The sequence below is a fragment of the Thunnus maccoyii genome, chromosome 1 (assembly GCF_910596095.1).
Source record: "Thunnus maccoyii chromosome 1, fThuMac1.1, whole genome shotgun sequence".
NCBI classification, from domain to species: domain Eukaryota; kingdom Metazoa; phylum Chordata; class Actinopteri; order Scombriformes; family Scombridae; genus Thunnus; species Thunnus maccoyii.
This window is the reverse complement of record NC_056533.1, coordinates 29,452,976-29,479,529: the sequence shown is the minus strand read 5'-3', so window position 1 is coordinate 29,479,529 and position 26,554 is coordinate 29,452,976. Positions and strand designations below refer to the sequence as shown.

The following is a 26,554-nucleotide window of genomic DNA, read 5'->3' as shown; positions in this document are numbered from 1 at the left end:
TTTTCACTTGCTGAAGGAGCGTATGTGAAGAAATGAGTCTGTGATATAACCTACTCCACTCCCTGAATCCCTGTGCTTTCCTGTATCTGCTTCTAGACATTGATGAATGTGAGACCCCGGGCATGTGTATGAACGGCCACTGCGTCAACACAGAGGGATCGTTCCGTTGTGAGTGTATGGCTGGAATGGCGGTGGGCCTGGATGGGCGGGTCTGTGTTGGTAAGTAACTTTAAGAGTTGTCTGTTTTCAGGAATGGTTCATGTGTTCTCTTTTGGATACTATGGCAAACAGTTATCTCTCATTAATCTGCTCAGGAGCAACATCCTCTTATAGGTATACAGTACATGTAGCTATGTAGGCACGCATTTTGTTTCAGGAGTTACTGAAGGGAACAAACACGACCCTCTTTTTGTGTGTGGCATGTGTTTTCTCTGCCGCAACAAAGAGAAGATGACCATGCAATATAACTAGCAATATTTAGTTTTATTTTTTAACCTAGTACAACCTGTCTTTGGGAAAGAATTGAGCCCTCTGCAAGCACAACCCATGCAGGCTACTATGTGCCTGTCTCACACAGGTATAATTGGACAAAGCATTTGTCAATATATGCTGGTCCCACTTTTTAAGCACTTGAAGCACAGAGTGATTATCCTTTCAAAACTGATTAGTCTCACCCATCGTTTAATCAGTATAACCACAACACAATCATTTTCCAATTCAGTGATAAAATAAGCAAAAGTCAGAGTTGCAAAAAAATTGCTTATAACTTACTGATCGTGTTAACTTGTTGCAGCCATACGCTCACTATCAATAGTGAAGTCACTATCAATTGAGAGCATGTGTTGATCAATATTGATTTTTGACATATTGATCTTGATCATGACTCGCATGTCTCTTTTAGTTTCTCCTCCTTATGCTCCAGTTCTCCTTGACTGGCACATGGAGAGCAGATCTGTTTATTCCTTTATTTTCAACATTCCTACATTCCCCCAAATGACATTTCTTTGTGTATTGTTTGAGAAGTGTTGAAATGCTGTTGTTCGGTCTGGGTGAGTTTTCGTCAGAATGATATCAGTGCAGGAGAATGCCTCAAATCCCTGGATATTATGAAGAGAGAACAACCGTTTGTTTTGCCAGTGTTGTTGTTTATTGGAGCTACGGACTCTTGCCTCAACTTCTCTCTCTTTCACTCTGTCTCTAGCCTCTTTCCAGATCTCTTTACCTCATCTTTCACACACTTTCTTTCTGTCTTGTTTTGTCCATATGAAACAGACACACATATGCGCAGTACGTGTTATGGTGGCTACAAGCGAGGGCAGTGTGTTAGGCCTTTATTTGGAGCTGTGACCAAGTCTGAGTGCTGCTGCGCCAGCACCGAGTACGCCTACGGAGAGCCCTGCCAACCCTGCCCACCACAAAGCTCTGGTACGAATATTCAAATCACTCCACCCTTAACACATATGGAGCCACCTCCTGCTGCCTGACACACATACACTCACACAGACACACACATACAACTTGTGTTTAATTCAAAACACACCTATCGAAGTCAGGATGACCAGATCAAACACTTTGTTAGCTCTGACATACCAGCTTGGATTTCATAAATGACAGAATAGTGGTGATGAAGTTGTTTTACAGAGACGCCCACAGTTATGAGACAGTGGCAGCTTCCAAACACATGCGCGCGCGCACACACACACACACACACACACACATATCATTCAGTCACTTCTCATTAGTCCTGCCAATTAAAGTTTCTATATCAAAAGATGCCAGAGCTGCACCACATTAAGGAGATGGTTTTATTTACATCTAGGCTAAATGAGAAAGCATGGAAATGGATAATGATATGCTATTAAATGTCTTGCTTTGAGATTTCTTGGATTTTGGCAAATGTGATATTTTCTCAAACACTGTTATTTCTTCTTTTTTATCAACCAAACTGTGCTGTTTATGTGTTTTTTTTTGCAGCTGAGTTCCTGGCTTTGTGCCCAAATGGCGCCGGCATAACTGGTGATGGAAGAGGTAATGCATGCATGTGTGTGTGTGTGTGTGTGTGTGTGTGTAATGTGTAGACTATGCAGGAGCCAAACAGGGCCATATAAATTAAAGACTATTATTAGTAAGGGTTTTTTCCTACCCTGATGTTCAACAGGTTATTCTTTGCCTTCTCAGATATTAACGAGTGTGCCCTTGACCCCGACATCTGCCAGAATGGAGTGTGTGAGAATATGCTGAGGACATACAAATGCACCTGCAATGCAGGTTTTGAGGTAGACCTGACGGGCAAAAACTGTGTCGGTAGGTGAACTGCTCTGTAATGTCCTCAACATCTTGGAAAATATACAGCCTTAAATCAAAATCCAGTGTGAGGACAGTATTCATGTCTGTCTGTGTTTTTCCTCAGATATTGATGAGTGTCTGATGAGCAGGCATCTGTGTGAAAACGGTCTGTGCAGGAACACACCAGGCAGTTTCACTTGTCAGTGTCCCAAAGGGTACCGCTTTGATTCTGACACAGACGTCTGCGAAGGTAAGACATGCTTTCATTCTGTCGTACGATCTCCCCTAATCACTGCACATACTGTATCTATCTATTGGATTTATAAGTGATGGATAATTTGAAAAAAAATACATTGTTTGTCTCCCACAGATGTGAATGAGTGTGATTCTAGCCCGTGTGTAAACGGAGATTGTAGGAACAGCCAAGGGTCATTTGTGTGTTTGTGTTCGACGGGCAGCTCGCTGGACAGCACTGGGCTGGAGTGTATCGGTAAGTGAGCATTGTGTTGTTTGAGTTTGATTACAATTACAGCACTTTGATTGGAAAAATGTTTATTATTTATTAAATATCAAACTTATGAAATCCAGTGATTCTCTGTCATATTTGGAACTATTAGAATAAATAAGTTTAACATTGCGTGCAGCTCAGTGATTAACTAGATTTAAGAAGAAATGTGTCACAAATTTATCTTAATAATCTGAGAATGAAAGTCCACTGAAGCAGTTTTTCTGTCGGGCAAACAAGCCAATCAGCACTAATTACAATTGTAGACCAACTATGATAGTTATGTAAAGACAATAAGATATAAGATTAACAAAGTAAGTACTGAAATTTGGTGTCAAATAACATACTGACTGTGCCAAACCAGCTCATGTTGACTTATGTGTTCACTTATTCTGCATAACTATCTAGTAACTGTTTGTTTGATGAAACAGAGACTACCAAGAGCACCTGTTGGCTGAAGATAGTCAATAATCGCTGTGAGGTCAACATAAATGGGGCCACACTTAAGTCGCACTGCTGTGCCACACTAGGAGAGGCCTGGAACAGCCCGTGTGCCAAATGTGAAAAAGGTGAGAAAGTGATTGATGTCAAGTGTCGATGTCAAGTAGGTCAACACTTCACTTTTTAGTGAACCACATTCTCATCTGAACTTCTATTGTGTGTCTTTCTCAGATCCAATCTGTAGTAAGGGCTTCGCTAGAGTCCGAGGAAATGTCTGTGAAGGTAAGATCTGCTTTGAAGCAACGTAGACCTGGAAATTCAGATTTGCATTTCACTCCAGTAATGTGAATAATTTAAACTGATGGAGTTTTTGCTCTGCGGACTGTCAGATGTGGATGAATGTCAAGTGTTTCCCGGAGTGTGTATCAACGGCAAGTGCATCAACACACCAGGCTCCTTTATCTGCCAGTGCCCTTCAGGAATGACTGTCGATGTCAGCGGCAGGATGTGCATTGGTGGGTACTGTAAATTTGTGTCCATGTGTGTTGGTATTGATGTCATTATGCTCTCGTAAATGTCATGTTTACTGACTGTACTTGTGCATTAAATGTATCTACATTATATTCTCACATCAAATTGTTGTAAAAGATGTGTCTGTGACTTCCAGACCTGCGTACGGAGCAGTGCTACTTGACCCATGAGGATGAGCGCTGTGGGGCTCCTATCTCAGGGAAACATCGTGTGGATGCCTGTTGTTGCTCAGTGGGTGTGGCCTGGGGCCCTGAGTGTGACGAGTGTCCGGAGAAGGGCACTCCAGAATACGCCCAGCTCTGTCCTCGTGGACCTGGCTTTTCCCACAGGGGTGACTTCATCAACGGCAGGCCCTTCCTCAAAGGTAACTGTACCGTCTACTGACTGCATCTGAGTGGTTACATACATTTGAAGATATGAGGAACACTGTTGGAATACTACATCCTTTCTCTTACCTGTCCTTATCCCTTTACTCCTCTTAGATATAAATGAATGCAGGATGATAAACACCTTGTGCTCAAATGGGAGATGCAGAAACACCATCGGCAGCTTCCGGTGTCGCTGTGATAATGGATATGCTCTGGACTCAGATGAAAGGAATTGCACTGGTGAGTTGTGCTGAAGTAATGGGTCAATTAGCGGAATAGTTGATTGAAAGAAAATTAATCAGCAGCAATTTTGAAACTTGATTAAGGGGTTTGAGTCATTAATTAAGCAAACAGTCAAATATTTGTTGGTCCCAGCTTTGCAAATGTGAGAATTTGCCACTTTTCTCTGTTTTATATCATCACATATTGAATATATTTGGGTTTTGGGCATTTGGTCTAACAAAACAAACAATTGGAAGATGCCATTTATAGCTCTGGGTAATTGTGAGCATATTTGTGAGCATATTTTACTATTTTGTGACATTTAAAAGACTAAACAATAAAAGGATTAACAGAAAAATAAAAAAATAGATTAATCAGTAATGATAATGATCAATTAGTTGCAGCTCTACTGGTATGTACAACAGAGTTCATAAACTGTACAATGGCTACCTCAGTGATTACAAAGACTAGACTTTAGCTAGCTACATGTATGTTAGCTGCTCTTTTTTATCCAACATGTTTGTTCAACATCAGCTATGACAATGGCATAGCTCCACTGTCTAGCCATTCTTCATCAGTCCCCCTTCTGAATCCCTCTGCCAACACTAATTACAGGAAAGTGGTGTAAAGCTATTGCCTACATCCAGCTCATTCAGTCTAATGGGAGTCTGGCTGCTTTGGGCTTGTTGGAGCTGGTCCCTGTAGTCTGGTTAGCTACATTATTGCTCTGTTGAAACATGCACACATCATTTAGGTTTAAATATCAGTACCGCAGCTTTATTCTGAAATAATGTATATGCTCCTTGTAAGCAAGCGATATCTGGGACATTTTAACCCCCTTTGAGTGAGATCCCAGTCCCAGTCTTAGTGCAGGTCGCTGTTGAATGTTCCAAAATTGTGAATTAAAATACAAAGGGGATGAAGACCTTTGGAAGAACCTGCCTAAAGAGCTTAGGCTGCCCAAATATGCATCATCCTGAAACTCAACCACTAAACCCATTTTATAGTCTTGCTTGTTTAAACTTTTGTAAAATATTTTTGATGCTTTTATGCTTTGTTTGCTTTACTTACATTCCTTAGCTTTATTGCTTTTACTACTACTTTTAGTTATCTGTTTTTCACTTCTGTGAAAATTACTTTGTAACTGTTTTGAAAATCACCATGAAAATGTTTTTATCTTATGTTGATTTTTATTTTTTATTTTATTTCTTTAGTGAATATATAGAACTCACAAAATGAGTTTGTCTGCATGTGTGAATGTGTTAAAGAGACATTCTATGTTGCTGAATATTGTGGCATTCCTCTTTTCCCTGTAGACATCGACGAGTGCCGCATCTCTCCGGACCTGTGTGGACAGGGCAGGTGTGTCAACACGCCAGGAGATTTTGAATGTGAATGCTTTGAAGGATATGAGAGTGGCTTCATGATGATGAAAAACTGCATGGGTGAGTGATCAATCCTCCCACACCAACACCTGCAAACATACATACATTGAATCACCTCTTCAGCTTTAGATGATTTGATCTCCTTACATGCGGAGACACAACACTTTCATATGAAATCATTTAGTCTGTGAGGACATGAGTGAGAAACTCGATTTCCCTTACAACTCTCTTGCACATCCTTTTAAAGTGGTAGCATCTGAGAGGAGAGCTGTGCCAACCTATAACGGTCTCTAAGGCTTTGTTCAGACTGCAGGCAAATCAGATTTGTTTCTCAAATCAGATCCTTCAGACAGACTGTCCGCACTGTTGTTTGCAAGTGATCAGATCGGACTTGTGTGTCCAGCCATCATTAACCTATCTGTATGGTCGCTGTAGTAACGACGTAGGTGTCAGTAACTGCGTATGCTGGTGACGTGGCTTTCCAATGCATGAAGCATGAGAAATAGAGATCCATCATCCCCCAAAATGCCAGCAGACAGTTTATTTCAGCAACTGTATGGATTCTGCTCAGCCTCAAGTAGGTGTATGTGCAGACTCGCACTATCTACACAACACACCCACTTTACCACATGACACACCCACTTGCTTAGTTGTTGTTGTTGTGTAGCATGCCATTATGGTAACAATATCAGGGCCTGTCATGTGGTAATGTGGGCATGTTGCGTATGTCTACAAGACTGCAGATAGACCCTTTTTGCTGCTGTGATGTACTTCTCGCTCTGGATTTGATGTCATGCTTGGCGTTGCGAGTGACAGAAAAGACACTTTGAAATCCAATTTGAGCAGTCAGAGCATCCGGACTGAGACGCATCTGTAGAAATCTGAAATCGCATTTCAAACCACCTCCAAATGTGGTTTGGATCCGATGTGCAAAAATCGCATTTCATGTGGTTTTTTTTGCTGTCCAGGCTTTCTAAAATCAATATGGATACAATGTGGATATGCCAAAAAACAGATTTGGGCTGGCAGTCTGAACAGGACTAAGTGTAGGGAAGTTCCTGCCTCACAACCCCAGTCTCAGTCACAACCCAGCCATCTCCTCCAGGCTCCCTCTTGGGCCATAAGCTCTGGATGAGGTGCTTAGGCTAACATGCCAGACCTGGAACTCACTGTTTAGATGGCTGATGTAATCTGAAATGTTCAGGCTGTGTGCATTTGTATATGTGTGTGTGTGTGTGAGAGAGAGAAGCAGAGTTTGACTGACTTTACTTAAACCCCTGCGGGGTGTTGAAAGGGTCTAGTCTGCACTGCACTGCAGCCCAAGTGTTGTCACAATCACTTCGCAAAATGGCTCCATAAAGTCTTAAAGATAATTGTTCTTTATTGCATACTTGACCTTCATGCAAGGGACACGCAATCAGCTGCCCAGCAAAATGATTTTATATGCAACTACAAGTCCTAATGTTCTGCCATCTGTGAAAATACTTAATGCTCTATTTCTGTTCTGGTCTGCCTTTGACGTCGTTTGATTAAAATTCTTGGGAGAAATCGTACACACAAAATGGTGAGTCTCAATACTTATGTTGGACTAAAGCCGTTGTCAGAGCAGAACTGGCGAGACGACAGTTACTCACATGCTGTGGCAAAAAAAACAGGCAGGACTGGAAATGTGGGGCAGGGTTGTAAACTTAAGTGGTTGTTGCTGACTGGATTAAGAGGCTAACAAAAGAATCAAAAAGTATCGAATTATACCCATTTTTAGCAAATATTTAATTTCTGTCACTGTTAGTCCCTGTCCTTGAAGTCACTGCCAGCCACGGAGCTGTTGTTTATATTAGTACTTCTTCATGCACATGACAGTCAAATTGGTGTATCACTTTTTTGCAGATCAAAATTCAACAAAGGTGAATTCTGATCTGCAAATTTGCCAGAAATTTGCCAAGCAGAGTCCGCTTTACAACTGGAAACACAGTTTTCAATAGGCTCCATTTGAAATTAACCAGAAGGGAAACAAATATGTGGTGTGACTGAGCTCTAATACTGAATATGTCTACTTGTGTATGTGTGTGTATCTTCTTCCACCGTCAGACATCGACGAGTGTGAGCGTAATCCTCTGCTGTGCCGCGGAGGCGAATGTATAAACACCGAGGGAAGCTTCCAGTGTGTGTGCCCCGAGGGACACGAGATCGCACCTGATGGCTCGGCCTGTCTAGGTGAGTGATGAGGTCATTGGAGAGGAGAGTTGGGTGAACTCTTCATCTCAGAACTTTTCCCTCCTTGCTTTTCTCTCCCCTCTTGGAGAAATTGGTGTAACAAAATGTAATTTCCTGAGAGATGATAGAAAGACAAAACGGATGGAAAGATGATCAGTAAGGGGTGATATGTTGTCATAGAGCAGACATTGTGACTGAAAAGCGAGCTTTGGATCGTCTCCCTCCAATCGGCCTCAGTTTCTTTCTCTGTGTGTGGGCTCACTGGGGCTCTGTGTAGGGGTGGAGGTGTTTAAGTGCATGTGTGGGATGTATATACATGTGATATATGGGCTGATATGAACTCTAGACCAGTGTGTGTGTTTGCATGTACGCTTAAATGTGCACACTAAGAAGAGTGCACTTAGACCATGACGTAGTAAAGACAAGAGATCCTAGTGGAAAGACGAATGTTGACTTTAGCATTTGAGAATTTATATTTAACAAAACAGAGCTTTGTGATTTTGACACTTTATTAGAATTTTTAATATTTTAAATGTCCTGAATACTATTTCTTTTTCTGAAAGTTTGGGTTGCAGCTTCCTTTAGGGGCTGGCCTTTTATTTGTCTAGTTTTCATTGGATAAGTGATGAAGACTCAGCCATCTTGAAATGTACATATAGCCAGTTTTTTTTTTTTTTTTACCCCTTCTGTAAGACACTAATGAAGTTTCAGAGTGAATGAAGAGCAGACTTTTCCAATGAGTCAGTTTTGACAATTTATTTTTCACATTTAGTTCATTGGTTACTTGAACACCCAGTTGACTGGAGAAGTAGCAACAGAACACTGTTTCTACAAAGACAAAGGAAGAGCCAACTTTTCCAGTGTCGTCTATAGTTTCATAACTCCCATGTGTATAGCACTGAGCCTGCATTATTCAGTGGGTGTCATTCTGATGACCTAATGCGGTGCGTGAAGGTCTCAGTGACCTAATGCTCAATCACTGCCCCTTCAGCTCATTTATTTTCTTTATCGCCAGCCAAAGTAATAAAAGCAAAGAAAGCATTAATGAAAAGTGCGCACCTCATCCTCGCTGAGACAATAGTCTTCATTATATCTGATGAACTAACAGGCTGTAGTGCTACTATGATAATAATAATAATATATATTGTTTATATAGCAAATTTCATACAGACTGGTGTAAAACAGTGTGCTTGATGATGTCAGATTTCTCGCTCTTCTTGTTCTTTTCATCACCATTAAGGCCTCAATCCATCATGAAACATCTGTTACAATTTTTAATCCACCACTGATTACTGGTCTCCAGTGTAGCTAACTGGTCTCAGGCAGGTGTTCAGTTAAATAGTTTATGCGCACAATCACACTTCAGAGCTCTCATAGTGCAAGTGGCCTTGCTCAATGGCATATTGAAAGGCAAGTGACTTACTCCTTTTACTCCATCCAGATTTGTGTTAATGCCCAAGGATTTAACTGCCAACCATCATGCAAACATGCTACTGGTACCTCCAGCTTTAAACGCGTGGCTTATTTTTATACTGTAGACATTTTATGTGTAATAATTTGTTGATTGCTTTGTCCTCTCACAGATATCAATGAATGTGAGTTGAGCGACAAACTCTGCAGACACGGCCAATGTGTCAATATGATCGGCCGCTACCAGTGTACCTGTGACACAGGATACAAGTCTACGGAGAACAGACTGGACTGTGTTGGTGCGTACTGAATATGTTGCCGACTATTTCCATACACAGATATACTTTTTGTGTTTTCATTGAGTAGTCTGAAGGTTGTATGCCAGCAGTATGTGACGGTGTGTTTTTATGGCTGTCAGACATCGATGAATGTACCATTGAGAACGGTGGCTGTGAGACTTTCTGCACCAACTCAGAGGGCAGCTATGAGTGTAGCTGCCACAGTGGATACGCCCTGATGCCTGATCTGAGGAGCTGCACCGGTAAGTACCTGTAGCTGTATATCTTGTCTCTGCCTTTCATAATTCGTCTCTTATCTTCTGTCTGAGTATTATGCATTTCTAACATTCTTAAATGTACTTGTGCCTCATTTGTCAAGATGTGGCAACTAAATCAAATTGCAATGATAGGTTTTACTTGTCAGAACTTTGCATACATTGCGCATATGGTAGTACATAAATCCTTCAAAGATTGTGTTTAGAGAGACGTGATTTAAGAGTAGGAATAAAGCAGCAGATCAAGAAAACTTGTTTATGGAGAGACTCTGCTGTGATTTGATTGGCGCAAGTTCAAAGGAAGCACACAGTGGTCTGTCGAGGTAAAGGTTAACACTAAATTTTAAGATTTTCTGTTAGCTTTAAAATGTTACCAGCTAGTGATAGATGGGGCTTATAGATTAATCTAGCAAATATTACCAGCATTTCCAGTTTAGAGCATGTTAATTGTATACAGTGATATAAGCTTCATGTCTTGTTCATAGACTCCTATTCCATACTAGAGACATATACAGACGGAGATCAAGGCAGCACAGTGGTAATTTGAGAGTAATTTGTGCAAAAGAAGAGCTAAGAATTACTTTACCCTTGCTCAGTATAATATTCAGTTTTCTGTGCGGCGCCAGCTGCACAACCCTTATCCTGGATTGGCCTTTGTGATTGCCAACCAGAATTTTTTCCGATTGTATTCTGCCCTGTATAGGAAGAGAAATATGTCTTTGAAGTAGCATTGTTTCACTTTCTAATGTAGATGTGTTCTTTTGAATGTCTGCCAGGTTTTGTGGCGTTTTTTTGATTACTGACATGTAAGTTTAGCCTGATACAAATTTGACTTGGTGCTTTCCTTTTACAGCTGGCTGATAAGCTCTGTTCCTCCTCCTTTTTTCCCTTCATCCTGTCCTCTACACTTTGTCTGCCTCTCCATGTCTCTGTCTGTCTTTCATTTTTCAGATATTGATGAATGTGAGGAGAGCCCAGACATTTGTGATGGAGGCCAGTGTACCAACACTCCAGGGACGTACCAGTGTCTCTGCTTTGATGGCTTCATGTCGTCTGAGGATATGAAGACCTGCCTGGGTAACGGATGCACATTTTATGCCCAAAATGAAACACTTCAGCTACATCCTCTACAGCTCTGCGCTTATTAGATCCAGGGGGATCTTAGAGATTAGAGAAACAAAGTAATAATCATCTTAAATGTTATCCAAGATATGAGTCATGAGAATAGGACTTAATGACTCAGATCGCTGAGCGTGTTTGTGAGAGTACAGAGAGTAATCTAATGTTGTTGTTGATTTATAAGACAGTGAACATTGTGTTAGTTTGGTTGAGCAGGGAGGAATGCCTGACATTTAGATGTCTGGTTCCACTGAGTGAGAAAACAAAAACCTGACATTAGTTACGTAAGGACTTATAAATGAGTCTGCATAAACACAGTCTCTCTCACTGCTGTGTTTATCAAAGCACATTTTAAAGTTTTAATATAGCTCATGATGTAATTTCTATGTGACTCACTTACGCATAACGCAGCTTATCAACCCTGTTTGACGGGCCCAATCAACAAAAGCTAATTCCCTTTTATTTATTGTCAACCTTTTTCTTTATTTTAGTTGTGTTTAGCACATTAACATTCTTGCTTTTGCTCTGTTTCACAATTCTCTTCCCTCACTGTCTAGATGTGGATGAGTGTGAGCTGAACCCAAACATCTGTCTGAGTGGGAACTGTGAGAACACTAAGGGATCCTTCATCTGTCACTGTGACCTGGGATACTCAGTACGCAAGGGAACCACCGGCTGCACAGGTGAGCGAAACAAACACACATACACACACACACACACACACACACACACACACACAAGCATTCCTACCCACAACAAAATGTCCTGTCAGTGGAAGAACATGGACGGGAGTGAAAGGATGGTGAGTCAGTGGAAGGCTGCGACTGATTAAGTGGTGAAGACAAGGTGCATGTGTGTGTGTGTGTGTGTTTGGTTTTGGTGAACAGCAGGAGTGAGAGCGAGTCGAAGAGAGAGGTGAGAAATGAGAGGATGCAAGGAGAATGTCTGGCTAAGCAGAAGCAGCTCTAACATTACTCACCCTCATTCAAGAGCTCCTGTCTGAGCTGACAAGAAACACGTTCGCAGACACGCGTACATTGACGTATGCACTAGCAGCAACATCAGCGGGAGCAGTGAGATCACTATCTTCGGTCAGATGTATGCATCACGTTGCAGCTTTGTTTATTCCTGTGTTGCTCTTTCATTAAGGTCAGTTAAACATTACGTGATGTTTGGCAGAGTTCTGCAGCACATAATCACCTGTAAAGGCTCCAGAACACATAAATACAAAGTCCATCCGGCCGGTAGAGTCCTCTGCTAATTTAGACTCACTACTCGTCCAGCCAGAGTTAAGTCTGATTTATAAGGCCACTTAAAAGTTTCGGATTGAGGGCTAGTTGAGAGTTTGGCTAGTGATCTTATCTGGCCTCGTCTCGATGATCGAAATGAGTTAGACACACAGTCAGCAGCAGCACGTCTTCCTTCAGACGCAAATAAACAGATCTGTCTGAAGTGTGATTCAACCCCCCCCCCCCCCCCCCCACTCACTTACTCACTCACACATACAAACACAGGCACACGCACACACTCTTGCTCATTCTAATCCCATTAAAATGGCCATACAGTATTTTCCTTGTTTTGAGAAAGCTTGGGTTGCAGCAAAGCAGCCAGTTCTGATTCACAGGTTTGGAATTTCAGCCCCAGAATATCAGGGAATCAAGACGCTAATTCCTCTCAGGCAGGCAGGACGTCTTGTTATAGACAAGCAAACAAGACCTGCTACTCTTTTTGGAACGGATCTCCTTCTAATATATTAAGACAAGAAAAATGCATAAGAAGTTGGTTGTCAATGTCGAATTGCCTTATGTGGGCATGTTAGTATGTATAGGCTAAATCCTCTTGTGTGTGTGTGTGTGTGAGGGTTAATGAGTAAGTGGTGCTCTCAGGCCCAGATCTGATCCAGCTGTTGATGAAGCTCCCACAAGGATTATTTCTCTATTTTATTCAATAACACACAGAACTCAAGGGCAGGGTGTGAGTATTTGTGCGTAGATTTTTGCACTTTTTCATCTTTGCGTGTATTAGAAAGTTTGGACTGGGTGGAGGTTCACTGGTGGAGTTTAAAAGCCGGGGAGTGTCTTAGCATTAAAAGAAAGAATCGGGGTGAAGGGTTAAACACATTGGCTTCATTGTCTTTTTGCTGAGTAACAAAAAAGTAAAACAATGCAAATTAACGAGAAACTATGCAACTTTTGAAACAAGAAATAACACAATTTGCCTCCTTAATTCAAAATTAATGAACAAAACAACATTCAGATGCCCAAATGAACACTGAGAGAAGTTTTCCTCGCTGTAATCATTCCTCCTATTCATACTGGCTGTTAAAAGATCCCCTTCAAATGTGCTTTCACTTTAAGTGAAATCCACAGCGTGTCCACCAGTTTTGGTTACTGAAAATTAGTAATTAGTTACAGTTATTAGTTACTTCTCTCAAAAAGTACTTGAATTACTTTACCAATTACTGCATATAAAAAGTAATTAGTTACTAGGGAAAGTAACTTTTGCCTTACTTTTAACACAAAAATGTTACTCGTCCCAAAATCTCAAAGTTCCGTTCACTTGGTAAAGGGTCTGTTTTGTTTTCCCCACAACCCCAAATCAGTTCAGTTCAACCCAGTTTCACAAACATAAAACAAAGACAACTCAAAAGTCTGCTCCTGGTTTTACCGCAACTCACAACAAGAATAGCAGCGACAGTTCAGTAACAGGTATTATTTACAATATTTAACATTATAACTCCAGAGACAAAGCTTATGTTTTACCATGAGATGGCTACAATGATGTGACTTTACAACGCGGCTCTTAGACACGGTAAGGTGATGTTGCGTTGTTGCGTTGTTGTGTTGTGTGTGCGTTTGTCTGCTTTCCTTTGCAGCTGTTCACTATTTTCACATAAGACAAAAAGTAAGGAGTAACAAGCCCATTTAAATTTCAGTAATTGTAATTGCGTTATTTAATCTGAAAAACTAGTTACATGACTAGTTTCCACTAAAAGTAGTAGAATTACAGTTATTCCTAACACTTGTGTCCACACAGTCATTTTGTGCAGGAATGAATTTAAAAGTTCATTTGACGCTTATGTGAGGCTTCAGCAGTCCGAGTTAGTCATATCAAGTGGATATCTGCCACATTTAGTTTGTGTCTCCTTGGGCAGTGTTTCCCTGATGAGCTGTGGTGGAAGTATAGTAACAAAAATAGGGACTAAAAACACTGTAACGTTGAAAGATATCTACTTGATTTGACTGATTTGGACGGCTGAAACTTCATATTAGCTTTAGATAAACTTTTAAATACATTTTTGCACAGACGGAGGCTTGTGGATTTTGGCCCCCATCACTTATATTGTAAGTGCATTATAAAGGGATCTTCCTATGACCAGTATGAAGAGGAGGAATGATTATGGCAATAAAAACGTGTCAATGTTTATTTGGGCACCTGACAATTGTTTTAAGACAGACTTGAAAAATTGTGCACCCGTCCTTTAATGATTTATCTCTACTTGTGCTTACACTGCATTTTTACCATATCTTGTTACAATATTTTCACTTGTAGCCGCAGACATCACGGTTTATCAAAAGTTACATAGACTCAAAACTTTGCTTGTGTCCAAACTGGCACATAGGGAAGATGACAACATATAGCTTGTCACAAAAACACAGGCAAAAAGCTTCCCAAATTTGTCAACGACAATACGAAGAAAAAAGGAAAACATTTTAATATACTAAGATGCTAAATGGGGAAAAATGGGGAAAATAAGGCTTTGATTGGCAGATATAATAATTTGTCTCACTTTTCTTCATGGCTCCCCTCCTTTTTTTTGTTTCTTTTTGAAGCATATAGCTATTACCACAGGGTCAGGTTGTCAGGAAGGCCGCCGTACTAGCAGACATTTAGACATATAACAGACAGAAATGCAATCAGATAAACAGACAATCAATCAGGCAGGCATACAAACACGGAGACAGCTAGACAGCCAGGTAGGCAGATGTGTAATTCTCTGCTAACCCTTTTTCATCCTTTTTTGCCCTTCATCTGTCAAACATTAGCCCAGTTAAATCAAACCTCTTCTTTGACACCAGCTGTGACCGCTGACATGCTTTCTTGCATGCAACAACCCCTGTTTGGATTTTACATTTCCACATGAGAATGTGTGTGTGTTTGTCATGCTCTCTCTGTCATCAAAGGCACGGGGGAAATGATCTTTAATTCCGTCTGTAATCCAGGGAGATTCATTCCCTCCCAGCCCTCATATTAACCCCGTCATCAAATGTAGTGTAAATATACTGTACCCTCTCCTCAGGAAGACTGTAAACCAGCAGCACTGATCTCTAATTGACAGTGTTTTGAATTACTACCCTCACAAAGAGAGACACACAGAGAGGAGTGTGTCTCATTGGCTGATAAGTCCTAACATCTTGATTGAGTTCATAGCATGGCTTCCCTTGATGTGCAGGCGCACACACACATGCACACACACTTGCACACACACTTGCACAATCCCTCTATCAATGCTGTAACACTGAGTTTGCAGGCTCAAGGCCAGGTATTGTGTTGGTCAGTGTTTCACAGGGTTGTTTTGGCTCATATTAGAAGTCACCATTGTTGTAGACCCATAAAGGCTTTTTCCACTGTGCACTATACAATTGATCATGTCAAAGCTGCTTATGGAACAAGCGCTGCAGAGCCAGGTTCACTTGTATCACCACAAGCTGCTTCATAGAGATCCTTATTCATTACACTCTACAGGATGTAAACAGCTCCATGGTCAGGGCAGATCTTAGTAATAGTAGCCAGTTTGATTGTTCACATTAATTGTTCTCCTTTATTAGAATCTAGTGCCACATTACAAAAGGCTGGTTCATATAGAGAGGTATTTTTACAACCACATCTACTAAGTGCCCCAAATATTTCATCCATTGGCAGAGTGTGGATACAATTATAATGCAGGTTTTGCCATGAAGAAAAGTTTATTTGTAGAGTGTGCACATTACCACATCACATTTTTATAGAAATTATATTTGTGAAAGATTACATTTTCCAAACTTGACATCTGGGGGCGGGGGGGGGGGGGGGGGGGGGGGGGTGAGTATACCAAACATGAGCATTTAAAGAGAGTCTGTAATGGGCTGTTATAAAAGCCTGAGAGGTTCAATGTCTGTAGGTGAAGAGGGATATCTTTGCCTAAAATAACCTCAAGAAGGCTAATTTAGACAGAGCAGACAGAACAAGGCCATAGCATTAGGATATCGTTCTCCCTCTTGGCCGTTTTTATAACTCTGGACAGACTTGCACAATGAAAATCCAGAGACTGGGTTTGCTCATTAAACCTCTGCAGGAAGGCTATTAGTATCAGAGATCATGAGAATGTCTTGCTGCCTTCAGCTCTGAAATGCAGCTCTCCATGGATGAAGACAGTGAGCCAGAAAGATTTAGTTCTGTCATCTCCTGCTGCTGTCTTTATACAATTCAAACCAGGCTTCAACTCACTCCACAGTGCCAAGAACCCCACTGGAATTCAGACCCAAATCATCGGACCATCAGAGCAGCATCAATTTTTCTTTACTTAACTTCTTGTTTGTTTCCTCTTTGACAGATATCAACGAGTGTGAGATTGGCGCCCATAACTGTGACAGACATGCTACCTGCACCAACACAGCCGGCAGCTTCAAATGCAACTGTGCTCCAGGGTGGATTGGCAACGGCCTTAAATGCACAGGTAAATAGTGCTGCTTAGTGGCTCCATTTAGACAGTTTATTCAGTATATAATCAAAAGAATATATATTCTCCATATCATGATTCACAAAAATAGAAGGACTGGAAACAATCAGTTTCACTAATATTTCCTCAACATCCAAGAAAACTGAGGTGATAAAGCCTTGTTGGTAAAGAAATTAATTCAACAGCCAAAACAAAGGTTAAAATACAAAAAAAAAAAGGTTGAATTACATTTGTTAAAAACTACTGTTTTAATCAATTACTTAGCCTTTAAAAAAATGAGATGCTTGTGAGCCATTTATAGATTTATGTCTTCAATAGGAGCGAAGGGGAAAGTGCCACAGACAAGGCAGAGAAGTCACAAAAGTATTAAGAGAAGGAGTGATGCATTGACTTTTCTACCCTGTATACTGTACATGATGTTGCTTCTGTTATGTTTCAGACCTGGACGAGTGCTCCAATGGGACACACATGTGCAGCAACAACGCTGAATGTCTCAACACCATGGGTTCTTATCGGTGTGCGTGCAAGGAGGGATTCTCTGGAGATGGATTCTATTGCTCAGGTCACACCTATAAGCCAGTATCCTTAAATACAGAAGACTCTCCTAATAGATACATGAATGGATTGTGTGTTTACAGACTCTGTGTGTGCCTGTTCACCATTACAGACAGCGACGAGTGTGCAGAGAATGGCAACCTGTGTGACAATGGCCACTGTCTGAACCTACCGGGAGGCTTCCGCTGTGAATGTGACATGGGCTTCATCGCCACTCCTGACGGCAAGGCTTGCGAGGGTAAGACATTACAACACTGCTATTCCTGACTATGCTGGAACCAGACCTCTGAATCACTGCCCACATCCTGAATTACAGTATGTTTAGTGATTCAAAAAGGTCTGGTGTTGCTCTGGTGAATGGTTGTTTCCAAACAGATGCTGCCTTCAAATGAAACTCATGGGATAGTATTTTGTACATGGGAATTCAAAAACACAATATTCTCAGCATTCAAGCGGTGTAAGTTGTGAGAACCCTGCTAATGACATTTTTAAAAACAATAACTTCTTTGAGCACTGAAAAAAGAAAAAGGTCAGTGAGTTTAACTTACAGTACACACAACTTTTGAACTGGGCTATCAGAGACTTCCACTTATGAAGTTGGTAATATTACATCAGTGGGTCAATCAAATGTTGTTTTCTGAGTAGAGTACATTGTAAGACGCTGGTTGATGACAACCTTGCTATTAGGTGGGCTAACACTTGCTAGTTAGCTGTGTTGGCTAACATGTTAACTGCCATTACAATCTGTTTCAAGTATAGACTGTATGTAAAGATTTTTATTTAGCTTTTTACATACAGTCTCTGTTTTCTGTTTATCTTGTTTTTCCTCCTATTATCACAGAAAATAATTATTCCTTGAGAAAATAGCAGACTTAAGGTGGGAGCAGAACTAAAGCCAGGTATACACTGTATGATTTTGGGCTGTCCAAGACGAAAGATGACCAACATGAAAGAAACGTGGCAATATCTTTGGTCGTGATTCCAAAACGGTGGTCCTACGTCGCACTGTGAGAGAGGTTCAAAGATGGCCATTGTCACAGTCTTGCGGCCAAAGATAGCCTGGGATAAAACATTCTGACAGTGTCAGAAATTTAGGATAACCATCTCTCAATGTGACCGCTGCTACAACCTACATCTACTAACCAACCAACAGGAATGCGGCATGAAATGACGCACTGACCAACGCGACACTGGCGCTAAACCCAATGATGGAGGTAAAACGAGCAAAACGAAATGTTTGGAATTCCAACAAAATCTTGTTGCCACGACCGGGTCCACATTCTCCTCCTCCTCCTCCTCCTCTTCCTCCTCCTCCTCCTCTTTTTTGGATTTTTTTCCATACACATAAATACCACTATAAGGGCTCGATTCTTCGATGGATGATGCACGCTGATAGCCTACAATTCAGTAGGTGTGATCATCGTACAGTCTGCATACATCAAATTTGATGTTGTACCCAAGTTTATTAGATCCATGTCACACAGTGTGGCCTGAAATAAACTCATAAGATTGCTTAAATCTCACAGTGTGCAGGTGCCATAAAATAAGTGATCTAGCTAATTAGCAAACGTTAGCCAGTCAACTTAGCCAGCGACCATCTGCTTAATGACTGAAGACACTGGGTTAAGCAGTCTGAGATGACAATTAATCTTCTTGAGTGCTTGAAGTATTTGTGTTAAGTTAATTAAACATAGCTTTCTTTGGCCAGTATCCATGTTATAAGAGCGATAAAGGTCTTTGAGGCATTCTAATGCAGGAAATCAGTGGACTGGGTGAAGGAAACTCTTACTTTGCATCATAAAAATCATATAAACATTTATTCTCAATGTATACTTCCATTCTCTATAAACTTACTTAACTGCTAACATGGTGGATAATGCAGACCGAGTGTTGTCATGGAAATTTTTTGTTTGTTCACTCAAGAACACACAAAGACACAGGAGAGAGCATTAAACATTATTAATTGTTGAATCAGTTGTAAACGCCACTATTTATATCTCTCTTAAAGTGTTGACTGAAAATGCCGTCAAAGCAGCTGGACACATCAGTCAGTAGTGACTGGTTAAGGAAAAATTAAACCCCATTGAGACAGAAAATGTTATGGAGTAACAATAAAGATAGAATACGCCTTTATTGTCAGTGAAGTTCATTTTGTGTCCGTAGGAAGTTCTGTTTAATAGGTTTACACGCAGATTAATTACAATCATATCACATCATATCCTCTGGATTTAGATCTCAATTAGCAGCACACAGATCTTGGTTTAGCAACAGGACAGACTGATGTATAAAAGAATTCTTCAGCCTGTTGTGTTTAAATTGAGGGACTCTAAATCACCTATTAGAGGGCAGAAGTTGGTATTCTCCGCTAAGAACATTGAGTTAGAAGAGATTCTGTTAATATCACGCAAATGCATGACACCCTCTAGTTACATTAACTGAGTCCAGATACTTGACATGCATCTTCCATAAATAACCTTGTATCCAACATATAATCCTTTAACCACAAATAAACTTAGAAATAAACACAGTTATACTCACATTCCATCCAGGGATATCCTAATAGGGATGTAAAATTTAAACTGTCAACTCATGAATAGAATAAGATTACTAGTACTAGTACAAGTAATCAAAATATTAAGTATTCGAAATATTAAGAAAACGTAAGATCGCATGTAAACATAAATAACTGAGAAGGGATCTTGTATGAGATCCTGATCTACTGTAGAGTCAATACATGAACACATTTACGTATGACTGGTAGCAGACGAGTGTGATTCATATCTCAAGTGATAAGGCGAGTGCTGGATCCAATTGAATGAACAGACTGACCTCATTGTGCTGATGTGTCAGACATCCTGAAATAACCTGTCCAGTCCTCCCTGCCTCAACTGGACAGTAATGACTTGTGCAGAGTCTAATGATGTGGAAGAGCACAATTTCATAACCTTGGCAGCTTCTCAGATAGTGTATGTGTGTGTGTCTGTCTGGATATGTCTGGGCATTTTTTTGCCCCAGAACTGTCATTCTTTAGCAGAGGTGAGCGGCCTTCACTTCCTATTGCTGGCTGCCAATTTTCCACCATGATCCCATGATCCACTAATCCCTCACAGCTGGGCCTCTCTCTCTCTCTCTCTCTCTCTCTCTCTCTCTCTCTCTCTCTCTCCTCCCCCCCCCCCCCCCCCTTTATCACTCTCTCTCTCTTTCTCTTTTACAGACATAGATGAATGTACCTTTTCTGACATCTGTGTCAATGGACGTTGCCAGAATATCCCAGGCCTTTTCAGATGTGAATGTAACCGTGGTTATGAACTGGACAGGAGTGGAGGCAACTGCACAGGTAAGACTAGTCAAAACACCAGCCCAGCTGTCCGCCCCAATGATGCTCTATTTTGACAGAGAAAATTTAAAATAGCGTAAAAAGCAATGGTGTGCAGCCCTCATCTCTGAGCTACACAAATAAAGTGGTGGCTCCTGTTGTTTCTTGTTGTGACAAACTCTAATTTCTGTTGCACTCATGTATTTTTGTGGAGATGCCATTTTCAAAGACTTGTTACTTTGTCTTTCTTTCTCAGATATCAATGAATGTGCAGACCCAACCATCTGTATTAATGGAATGTGTGTTAACATCCCGGGAAGCTACCACTGTAACTGTCCACCAGACTTTGAACTCAACCCCACTCGGGTGGGCTGTGTAGGTGAGACTCAACAAGTTCTCACTACACATTTTCAGTGTTTGATCGTAACTATCCTAGAACTAATTCTGAATCAAGTGCAAACACAACTGTCTACCTCAATACCTTTGTTTTTGCGTTTATGTACACAGACACTCGCTCGGGAAGCTGCTATCTGGATGTTCGTTCCCGTGGAGATGCGTCAGAGAGCTTGGACTGCTCCAATGAGATTGGGGTTGGTGTTTCCAAGGCATCTTGCTGCTGCTCCCAGGGCCAGGGCTGGGGAAATCCCTGTGAATCATGCCCTTCTCTTAACTCAAGTGAGTCAACCTGTAGTTTCCTAGATTTTGCATGCATGTTTCTTTTCACTTGTCATTTCAACAGCAAAGTTTGTAATTATCAGCCAGAGATATACAGGGGATGTTTATAATGTGTTATATTTTTATCACTTCATTGAACATGTGAATATACAGTATGTATAATTAACTCACCATGCCATCTGGTCAACTCTTTTCCACTATGTTAAGTGATAATTAAATGATAGGACATGAGAAGCTAGCAGTGGGGAGTTATAGCATTTTAATATTATCATTACTTACTTTGATAAAAGCCTCTTCAAGTTAGTGAAGTTAGTTAAAAAATAAACCTGCCTTTTCAAACCTTTCATTTGCCAGTGCAACATTACTGAGCGGACCTTCACCAACAACATGACTTTCTCTTTTTTAGCCCAAGAGATGCAACAATATTCATGAAGTTATTCCCACCAACCCAACACTTTTTAGTTAGATTTTCTCACTAGAAAGAGTTGATAAAATTGCTGCTTTTTTAATGTGTGTACCTGAGTCAGTCAGAGTCAAAGTCAGAGACTGTAGACTGTCTTGAAGTTTGAGTGGAGAGGGAATCTCTGTTTTGAAAAGTAGCTGAAAATTTTGTTTTTAATCCAGCTACCTACCGCAACGTAATTTATGTGTCATTGGCCTTGATCAACAACCATACTCAATTCATCTGTTAGTTGTTTTGAACCATGGGAGAGGAAATCAATCTTGGCACTTGTTGCCATTAAGTCACTTGAAGTGGTTTAAGGTTTTCTGTTACTAATGCAGCCAGCAGTAACATGAAAAATCATAACCAAAACACCGATGTATAAACATACCAAAATGTAAATCAGGCCTGATAGAGTGTTGTGATTTAGCCACTCTGCCAACATACAGGCTTCGTTCAGCCTGCTCTTGTCATGCAATGACTGTGTGTTTGCTGTAATTGTTGGTGCTGGTAAAAATGAGACAGCTTTGTGCAACTTACTTGGAAATTGTAAACAGATGGTTCAAAACATTACAGGGAATGACTCATCCTTTTCAGCTGAAGGAAATGCTTGCTTCTATGACAAGAACAAACCCTTTTTCTTTTCGCTTTGTAATTCTGAGTAGCTGCAGTCATGTCCGGTCTGCTGGGTTGTATGGATAAATCTGTGATGACAGATCAGAAAAAGCACAACATATAGTCGAGATGATGACCAGAAATGTCTTTTCTGAATGTCAGGCACCTGACCAGTTTGACCAGTAATTACTATCATTACTGTCAAATTTTGCAATAAAACAACTTTGATTGTGGTTTGTGCCTTGTCTCATTTCTGGCTAATGTGATTTGGTGCTGTTCTGTGTTACAGCGGAGTACAAGACATTGTGTCCCGGAGGAGAAGGCTTTAGACCAAACCCCATCACTGTCATCTTGGAAGGTCAGACAACAACATGCTATCATGTGTTTGTGTGAGGTTGCTCATGTATACAGAAACACTCAAAAGAGATAACGCACACACACGGTAACTGAGTGTTTCTTTTCTTACTCTGGCAGACATCAACGAGTGCCAGGAGCTACCAGGCTTGTGCCAGGGAGGACAGTGCATCAACACCTTTGGCAGCTTCCAGTGTGAATGTCCAAAAGGTTACGCACTCAACATTGAGACCAGAGTCTGTGAAGGTATTTGATGCACACACACCAAACACCAATGCACATAAATAGGCGCATGAACACACAGGTAACCTATTCCTCTCTTGCTCTTGCCCTGGGATGTTCAAGTGGGAAGGAAATTGAGTCCAGCCGTCAAGGCCTTCATTCAGCGAGGACACATGGAGAGAGAGTGAAAAGCAATGAGAGCAAAAAGACAAAGAAATATTGGGCCCTTTTGTCCTGTAGACAACACTGCAGCTCATTCTAGCTCAATATGTGTCTGCTCTAGTTCCCGTCTGTTGCTAACCCAGCAAAGCTCAGTCGGGATGATGAGACAGCTGAGCGCCTAACTGTGTCCAGAGGAGCTAGGCTCTGATGTGGTCAGCCCTCTCCTCAGGGAAGTACACTGAGTCCCCTGTAGACAGGCCAGAGATGACGGAGGGAGGGAGAGATGGAGGAATGAAAGATAGGGGGAAAGAAAGAGATAAATGAGAAGCGTGTTTAGAAAAGAGAAACAGGAACAGAGAAACGAGGAGAGGGTGAAGGGTTAGACAATGACATGTGGCTGGCGGCATTTTAATTAGCGTGTGTTTGTTGGCCAGAAGAACAAAAGCTGGTGTTGGCTCTGTTAAGTCCAGGACTCTACATCTACGATGTCTCTAATCAATCAGCAATTCAGCTGTTAGCTGGGCTGGAAGGAACAAGCGCTCTGTTTGCTGTTTTGCAATAATGTTGGTAAAGAAAGTATTTCAAGTATAGAATTGAGGAAAGCTATGAAAAAAATTGAGAGAAACTGATATGAACAGACAAGCTTTTAAAAAGCAATTACATTTTGTTGCAGCTGTGGCAGTGGTTGTTTTGGATGTGGAACTTACAGCATGATCACATAAGATGACATTAGGGAATAAGTAAATGAATAAGCAGATGCCCAGAGGAAGAACAGTTTACAGCAAATTGATTTTAAAGCAATAGTTTGACATTAAGGGAAATATGCTTAGTCTGTCTTGCTGAGAGATAGACGAGAAGATAAATGAGTACTCCACCGATTTAGCGTTGCACTCCTATAACATTGTCAGACTCATGATGGATTGTTTTAACAAAAGGGATTAAAATACATGTGACTGAACCAGAGATATCAATCTTGTTATTCCAAGCATTTTTCTTTTTTGTCAAATCGTGGCATCCTACATTAGCCACAGTGCAACCTGACTCGATTCACTTTACTGTACAAATTCAGGTGTGTTATGGTAGTAGCGGCTAATGTAGCCTCAAGCCGCTAGCCTCAAACAGAGATGAGGAATGGGCGACAGAGGTCTGGTAACCTCACTTCTGTCTAACTCCACACGCCCAGATTTTTTTCATTCTCAGACTTGTAGTCTTCAGCCCTAACTAAATTATCAGATTTTGTGCAGCTCCCTCTGGAGCCACAAAAGGTTTATACAACTTTTTTCACATATGTAGTAGTACTCCCCAAGTCCTGTCAACAGACTTTGATGTGTAAAATTGGTGGTTTCCCTATAACACAGTACTTCCTACCACCAGGAGATGGTTAGCTTGTTGGTTAGGAAGTCACCGCCCCTGGCCAAGAAATAGCCCAGCACATAGACACACATAAAGCCAAAACTCCTTTTACACTTTGGTTTTTGTACAAATTACACAAATCAGATATAACATGCTAAATAGAGTGCTTTAAAGGTGCTGGAGGCTAGGCTGACTATTTCCCACTGCTTCTAGTCGTTTTGCCAAGCTTGGCTAACCAAGATTGGCTTTGAGCCTTACATCTAACTCTCGAAAAGACAGCAAACTGTCTAACTGTTAAAGTTAAACTATGAAATCCACTGGATTTGGTCAGGTAATTTTAACGTGATACATAGCTAATGGAATTGAAATCGAACATTACATTTATCAAAAGAACTGACTAATTCCTGTCTGTCCTTTACCATGTATGCAGATATCAATGAGTGTGAACGACCAGGTATCTGTGGCCCAGGCCAGTGCTACAACACCATCGGGAACTACACCTGTATCTGTCCTGTGGACTACATGCAAGTCAATGGAGGCAACAATTGCATGGGTAGGTCTGCATGCTTCATCCTCAGTGGACTGTGTTAAATAGTGAAATAGTAGTAAATATCATGCAGTGACATTGTTGTGGTGAATCCTCCATATCCAACTGTTTCTCTCTTTCTTATAAAATGCAGATATGAGGAAGAGCTACTGCTACAGGAACTTTTACTCTGACAACGGGACATGTGATGGAGAGCTGACCTTTAACATGACCAAAAAGATGTGCTGCTGCTCCTACAACATTGGCCGTGCATGGAATAAACCCTGTGAGCAGTGTCCTGTACCCAGTACCGGTGAGGTCCCGTAAAACACACACACACACGTTAGCAAACATGCACATGTTGAAAGTGTAAGAAACTAAAAGTGAGCTTTTATAAACTCAAGTCTTATGTCCACTCAGATGAATTTGCCATCCTGTGCGGCAGTGAGAGACCAGGATATTACATTGACATCACAACCGGACGGGTCATTGGTAAGACTTTTGTCATTCAAAGGTTTATGTGACAAAAAGGAAACTTTGTTTTATTCGTATTTTGTCCCTCTGTTCCTTCCTTGTGTGCTAGATATTGATGAGTGCAGGGAAATCCCTGGAGTGTGTGAGAATGGAGTGTGCATCAACATGATTGGTAGCTTCAGATGTGAGTGCCCCATTGGTTTCATCTACAACGACAAGCTGCTTATTTGCGAAGGTAAGACCTGCACTCCACTGAAGCTCTCTGCCACAGATGTCAAAATGAAGAATGTTGTAAATGCTTCCCAGGTTTATAAACCAACTCAGTTTAAATTTGTCACTAGTAAATGACTGTCTGTGAACACATCTTTTCCTTTTGTTGTTAGATATTGATGAGTGTCAGAATGGGCCAGTGTGCCAGCAGAATGCAGCCTGCCTGAACTTGCCAGGAAGCTACCGCTGCGAGTGTAAACCTGGATATCGCTTCACCCCCACTGGACAATGTCTAGGTAAGGCTGTGATGGTGATGAGCAATGGTCTTTGAAGAGGTAAAAGGTTTCAGATTATACAGTACGTTATATGAGAACTTTGTAGGGACTGTGCCTGGATTGTTACAGTGCACTCAACTTACAGTGGTTCAGTCAACTTCTAATGACCTTAGTAAAGATTATACAGAATTGGTGGAAGCATGAGGCAGGATTAGAGAGAGGATTAGAGGAAGCAGCCAAAAGTCTGCTGTTGTCCATGAGGGAGATGCTGATGTCTCTGTGTCTTCCTGTAGCCTGATGCGGTCTTGCCTCCCCAAGCTATTGTATCAAACTTGGTTATATGAAACTCTTTGAACTGTACATTCTTGCCATTTATTTGCCAAAGATAAAGCACCAGAGGCAGCATGATGACAGTAGAGCTAAGGAGGAATTCTTCATGGTGGGCTTGTTATTAAGGAAGAGAGAATGTGAAGCATGTGTTTAACTGTTGAGCATGTGCTGCAGTATATCTGAAACATGTCGCTGTCAGTCTGGAGAGCCTTCACTGATAAGCAAATGTTAAATCAACATCCTGTTTTGCTTCCTGCTTTTCTTGCAAGTCCTAACAATAAAACATGGCCAG

At 41.1% G+C, this 26,554-nt stretch overlaps 1 protein-coding gene across 1 annotated transcript in view; it reads left to right on the top strand.

Annotated features, from left to right (window-relative positions):
• fbn1 (fibrillin 1) overlaps positions 1–26,554 on the top strand; it is a 66,162-nt gene that overhangs the window by 21,503 nt on the left and 18,105 nt on the right. Inside the window, 30 exon segments of the mRNA XM_042408797.1 lie at positions 97–219; positions 1,273–1,425; positions 1,975–2,028; positions 2,179–2,304; positions 2,411–2,536; positions 2,657–2,776; positions 3,223–3,360; positions 3,464–3,514; positions 3,622–3,747; positions 3,900–4,127; positions 4,246–4,371; positions 5,670–5,798; positions 7,827–7,952; positions 9,536–9,661; positions 9,781–9,903; positions 10,867–10,992; positions 11,592–11,717; positions 16,628–16,750; positions 17,193–17,315; positions 17,421–17,546; positions 20,523–20,645; positions 20,881–21,003; positions 21,132–21,299; positions 22,646–22,714; positions 22,831–22,956; positions 24,878–25,000; positions 25,128–25,286; positions 25,394–25,465; positions 25,557–25,682; positions 25,831–25,953. Coding sequence (XP_042264731.1) covers positions 97–219; positions 1,273–1,425; positions 1,975–2,028; positions 2,179–2,304; positions 2,411–2,536; positions 2,657–2,776; positions 3,223–3,360; positions 3,464–3,514; positions 3,622–3,747; positions 3,900–4,127; positions 4,246–4,371; positions 5,670–5,798; positions 7,827–7,952; positions 9,536–9,661; positions 9,781–9,903; positions 10,867–10,992; positions 11,592–11,717; positions 16,628–16,750; positions 17,193–17,315; positions 17,421–17,546; positions 20,523–20,645; positions 20,881–21,003; positions 21,132–21,299; positions 22,646–22,714; positions 22,831–22,956; positions 24,878–25,000; positions 25,128–25,286; positions 25,394–25,465; positions 25,557–25,682; positions 25,831–25,953 — 3,711 coding nt within the window.